The following is a 6,000-nucleotide window of genomic DNA, read 5'->3' on the forward strand; positions in this document are numbered from 1 at the left end:
ATCCTATCCTAGCAGTCGTCGGGCAGTAGGCGGTGTGCACCATTGTCTTGTTGTCAGCCAATTCAGGGCACACCAAAGCCGCGTCGGAATTCGCAGACTGGGTCCTTCGAGGCCTTCGAAGGCTCCTCCTCATACAGCATCCGTGGACCGCATCACCCGTGGACAGGATTAAAAGTTGTGTACATATTAAGGGGACACTTGACTGAGCTAAAACTTGGCATTTAAATAATAGGTTTGCATGTAAAAATGATCTCAGTAGTAAAATACATTAAATAATAATTTTTAAGCAACATGAAAAAGAAAAATGCAACAGCTTTACTCAATGCATTACATACAGTGAGTTTGGTGTTTTTGAACACCTCAAGCTTCGCAGACTTTTTCTTTTTTCTTTTATTTACTTTTTAGTTTGTTTATAATTTGTTCTCTCACATCCGATATCCCATTTGTTATTGTTGTCTTTTCTGACGTGTTTGATAGTTGTTGATTGTGCCTTTACATATGATGTTCTTTTGTTATATTCATTGAGCAAAATTTTTTGTACACTTACATTTTGTGAGTTAAAAAACAAACAAACAAAAAAAGGGAGAACAGAGAAAAAGAAATCCCGGGGCCAGAACCGTTAATTGTCTCGCTCCCATTTACGTAACATCCGGTCAGCGAACTTTGGGGCGATGCATTACTCTCATTTAGCAGTAATCACACTTAAATGATAAGTAGAGAACATTTCGCTCAGACAGTATAGTCACTAGTCCTTTGTTTATTCAAAATGACTATCGTTACTTTTATGAAACCATTTTTGAATATTCACGAATTTGACGTACGGAGTTTGTCCAAGTTGCTTTTCCGTACAGCATCCACTACGGCACGACTTCACGTTGTTGTTTTTTTTAACTTAACAGCTCGCGCTTCTCTTTCTAATTACTCTTGAATTTGTTCTGAACGTACAGAAGCCATTGTTTTTCACTAGTTCGCGGGAGTAAAACATCATTAGTTAAACATTCGTGTGTGGATCAACTCGTCTCGGTGCACGTTGAAGCTTCTCGGGCTAGCTTCGCTTAGTTTAGTTTAGCTTACTAGTCGCTAACAGAGTCACACATTTGTGAGCAACACGCCACAAACCCAAGGAGAGTACTGCGATTGTCGTGGGAATATGTGTGCAAAAAGTGTAAAAGAAGTAGAGTACGAGGAGGACGTTGGAGGAACAAACGAGGATAACGAGCAACAAAGTCAACAGCTGGACGTCGTTTTCGAGGAGCCTTCAATGAAGTTCCATGGAGCAGGTTTGTTTGCGTCTCACTTGTTTACCAGCAAGTTTAATTTATTAACCATATTTATGGTGTTCTTTCTAACACAATGCTTTTTGAATTTTTTAAAAAATCTTATACTCGATAAACACTTCATATATTCAAGAGGAAGCAGGCTTAGTAGACTTGAGTGTTTTGATTAACTGTCAAATTTTGGGACATCTTAGGACTACGCCACCGCTGAAAACAAAACGAGGGAATCATATTAATGCAAGTCATAGCTATTGATTTTCGCTGTATGCTTTTAGTAAATATTCTGTCCTTTGTTAGCCAACCTGTAAACCTGAATTGCAAAGAAACTGGAATGTTGTGAAAACCATAAATAATAACAGAATCCAACAATTTGCAAATCATTTCAACCTATTGCCAATGGACTGAGATAAGTTATTTAATGGGCAAATTGACCAAAATGTCTTTGCAATGTCTTGCTGAAATAATCAGGGATGTCCCTGAAAAATAAATTGTTTGGATGGCAGTATTTGTTGCTCCAAAACTGTTCAGCGTCAATGGTACCTTCACAGGTGTGTAAGTTAGCCATGCCATGGGCACCAATACCGCCTCATACCATCACAGATGCTGGCTTTTGAAGTACGGATAACAATCCAGATGGTCATTTTCTCTTTGGCCAGGAGGACACAACGTCCATGATTTCCAAAAATGATGTGAATTGTGGACTCATCAGACCACAGCACACTTTGCCACTTTGCGCAGTCCATCTCAGATGAGCTCGGGCCCACAGAAGCTGGCCGCCTTTGTGGATGTTGTTGTTACGCGACTTCAGCTTTGCATACTCGAGTTTTAACTATCATTTTTAGTTGTAAATGTAAACAGTGTGGCGTGAAGACCATTTCTAAAGAGACAAGGTGGCGAAGACTCGACTGTGCAATTTCTGTCTCTCACATTAAAAATGTCCTTCTGACAAAATAATCTACATTTTTATTAAATGAACCTGTAATCTGATTCTGTACTTTTTTTTCTACAACAGTGAACAGTTACAGCTTTTTTTGTATTCTGAATACCTAACGCTGGTTGATATATTTCCTTAGCCCCCCCTTACATTTGAAGACAGATGTGTAGACTTTTTATATCCACTTTTTGTCTGATTCAATAAAAAGGAGTATATATTATTATTTTTATTTATTAAATTATAGTATTCCTCCCTGGCTATCTATCATTAAAGGACATGGTAACTATTGCCAAAAATATGTGAGATGTCTTAACGATAATACACAGCGTCAAAGTCACAACGTGAGACTTGAATGAGCAAAACTTGACCTTAGAAAACCAAGTGTGTTGATCTTGTGCCCAGCAGACATCAGTGAAGAAGATCTTTGTCTTGAGCAGCATGAGTGGAGCTCCGGGGTGGCGCAGCACGAGGCAGAGCTCCCAAATATTAAAGAAGAAGAGCAGGAGGAGGATGTCACCACCTTTCCTTTGACAGTCATTGTGAAGAGTGAAGAAGGTGATGAAGACCATGTTGGGGTTTCCCAATCAGACAGCCTTTTCACGCCGCACTCAGATAGTGATGAAGCAATGTCACATGCCCGGGACACTGATGATGGTGAACACTCAAAAGGTGACATCTCCAGTCACACTGACAAAAAGTATGTGGAATGTTCGCAGTGTGACAAAATCTTTGACAGAAAGTCATTATTGATAAGACACACAAGATCCCATACGGGAGAAAAACCTTTTGCCTGCTCACTTTGTGGTAAAAAATTCTCTTTAAAGACAAATTTAACAATGCACATAAGAACCCACACTGGGGAAAAACCTTTTGCCTGCTTTGTTTGTGGCAAAAGATTTGCTAAAAACACAAATTTAACAATTCACACAAGAACACACACTGGGGAAAAACCTTTTGCCTGCTCATTTTGTGGTAAAAGATTCACTCAGAAGGGAGATTTGACAATGCATACAAGAACGCACACAGGAGAAAAACCTTTTGTCTGCTCAGTATGTGGTAAACGATTTACCGAGAAGAAAAATTTAACTACACACATACGAACACACACTGGTGAGAAACCATTCAACTGCATTGTGTGTGAAAAAAGATTTTATGTCAAGCGGGAGGTGAAGCGTCACAGGTGTGCTGGTGAGAAGAGCAGCAGTCAGTGAAGCTGTGGAAGAAACTGAACAATCACTGATCTTCTCCTGACGCGTTTATCAAACTGGAATCTCTGTTTCTAAACGACACGGCTTTAGAACAGTTCGGTTCACACGCTTTTTTTTCGGTTTGCAAATGGCCGTAGCACAGACGTGTGCAAGGATCACTCGTGCATTTTTTTGCACGGCTCTCTCTGTGTGTGTGTGTGTGAGTGTTTGTGCGCGCGTGCGTGCACTACAGTACTGGAACTATAGCTTTGTTTTATTCATGTAAGTACCTCCTCAGAATCCCGCCAAAGAAAGTGAACTACTGGCGGTAGAGTCATTAAAAGGCCTCCTTGTATTCTGGTCGGAATAAAAAAGGACCATGTGGCTAAACACAGGAATGATGTTCTTTGTCTGCATTTTGGTTTATCAAAATCTTCCATCTGTAGTCGTAGTTGTGGTCATAATAATACCAATATTAATTGTGCCGTATGAATGATTTGTATAGTGCTTTTTTACAGTTTCAGGCAAAAGCGTTAGGTTGACTTATTTTTTTGTGCTCTGAATTTTTCAAAGATTGTCCACCCATCCATCTCTGCACTGCATATCCTCACTACGGTGTGCTGGATGTTTTCCAAGTCCAACATTTCACCAAGGCACGACAACCGGGGGTGTCGTGAAGTTTACTTTCCAACATTACCGCCCACGAAGCAGCCCCAGCTCAAAGCACATGTCACTCCAGCTCAAAGCACATGTCACTCAGGGATGCGGAATGTAAAAAAAAAAGATCACCTCCAGGCTTGGTTGATGAGGTGTTTATCTGAAATCAACGCCAAATCGCGCTGCGACACTGACAGCTTCATGAATTGGCTGCAAGCGGTGGCGAATGCGAACGTACTCGAGTGCGTGAGTGACAACAGGGATCCGTGACACCAAGTCTCCGATAAGAAGCTAATTTTGTTGTGATACAATCTTTTTAGCGACCAAAAGCTAATTGCTGCCCTGAGCGGTGCTTTTAATTTACCAATGACCCATGTGGGGGCCGGGGGGGGGGCGGTGTAAGCATCCATAAAATTGTATTTTTCCACGACTGTTTTGCGTCATCGGTGTGAAAGTTGCTTGCTTGCAATTCACCACAATTTCCACGAGGTAGCGCAGCTCGTTCAGTCATGGAGTCACAGCACAAGCACAAGCTGCGACCCGCTACTCAAGTGACCAAATACAGACCCCCTTGTCAGAAGTAGTGCTCAACTCCTAGCAGCGCTGGCAATAAACGCTGACAACAGGCGCCATATACAATGCAATGTCTGTGTCATAAAGTTATATTTATGAGCCATTGAACATTATTTCAGGACTAAGTTGTGTTGTGTCTTGTCTGGGTGTACCTCGTTTTCTCATTAATTTTTCCATATTTAGTTCCCTGCTTTCTTTCACTCCAGGTCGGTTTGTTGTCTGTTGTTTCGAATTTTGGTATTTTTGTTTATCCTAGTAAATTTTTTGCACGTTAGTAAATTTGAACTGTGAAGCACGTTTTTCGGGAGTGGCAGGAGTCGCGGCAGCGCCTACGTCACTAGTCCATCCTTCCATTATCTGTACCGCTTCTCCTCACATGGGTCGCGGGGTGCTGGAGGGTATCCCAGCTATCTTCGGGCAGTAGGCGGGGGACACCCTGAACTGGTTGCCAGCCAATCGCAGGGCACACAGAGACAACCACCATCCGCGCACAGACTCACACCTGGGGGCAATTTAGAGTGTCAAATCCACCTGCCATGCATGTTTTTGGAATGTGGGAGGAAACCGGAGTACCCGGAGCAAACCCACGCAGGCACAGGGAGAACATGCAAAGTCCACACAGGAAGGCCGGAGCCGGAATTGAAGCCACTTGGCACCTTACCCGGACACGGGCGGTGCCAAGTGGCCCTTAAGTTCAACCGCACGGAAGCTCCGGAGGAGACAGGCCGACGTGCGTGACATGAGACCATCGCGCTAACCAGTCGGGCCACCGTGCCGCCACGGCTAAATTATGTGATGACCTAATTGAATGTGACGCATATACCCGGTGGAGTGCGGAATGAAGTGGGAACGAAAACTTTGCAAGTCTGGTCTGCTCAGTCGGGTTAATAAGAGTTAAAATCACTATTGCAAGATACTCGAATTACTCGAGGACCCGTTTCAGACAGAAAGTGTGACTTGAGTTTCTAGGGCAGGTTCTCCAGGAAGAAAAAGTGAATTGGGGCACGGGTTCAACCCTTTTTTTTAATGATATTTTTGTTTGATGGTGTGCTCAACAATGGCTGGGAAACACCCGTGGAAACGGTGCCATCTTTCTTGATTGAGGGATTATTTTGATGAAAGCATGTCACAGACCAAGACAGCTTTAAATGGTGAGGAAGAAAATACCTCAAATATCTCTTCAATCCCAAATCTGTGCATTTTTAGATTTATATTGAGTTTTACTTCCTCTCAAGTGTTTTTCTATGTCCATTAGGGACAATCTCATCACCTGTATTACGCAACACAGAGATTCGCATCACAGTGCCTTTGTTCTCCTACTTGTGAACAGAACATCCTGTATGTTGTTTTCATTGTGTGAAAGAGCATTAAA

General features: G+C 42.3%; 1 protein-coding gene across 3 annotated transcripts; it reads left to right on the top strand.

The window, feature by feature from the left end:
• Positions 1 to 656: 656 nt before the first annotated feature.
• Positions 657 to 6,000, top strand: LOC148336953 (uncharacterized). Of its 3 annotated transcripts, none has more exons than XR_015843155.1 (3): positions 657 to 1,280; positions 2,614 to 4,834; positions 5,036 to 6,000. XR_015843155.1 is itself a non-coding variant. In XM_088295869.1 (2 exons), the coding sequence occupies exons 1-2, from the start codon at positions 1,151 to 1,153 to the stop codon at positions 3,420 to 3,422; spliced, it is 939 nt and encodes a 312-aa protein (XP_088151995.1). In that variant the 5' UTR covers positions 657 to 1,150; the 3' UTR covers positions 3,423 to 4,888. The 3 variants fall into 3 exon arrangements, 1 of the variants encoding a protein (XP_088151995.1); XR_015843156.1 differs by having other exon boundaries at positions 2,617 to 4,834; XM_088295869.1 differs by lacking the exon at positions 5,036 to 6,000 and having other exon boundaries at positions 2,614 to 4,888.

The sequence above is a fragment of the Idiotropiscis lumnitzeri genome, chromosome 5, assembly GCF_059441095.1.
Source record: "Idiotropiscis lumnitzeri isolate Australia: NSW breed Sydney's pygmy pipehorse chromosome 5, RoL_Ilum_1.0, whole genome shotgun sequence".
NCBI classification, from domain to species: Eukaryota; Metazoa; Chordata; class Actinopteri; order Syngnathiformes; family Syngnathidae; genus Idiotropiscis; species Idiotropiscis lumnitzeri.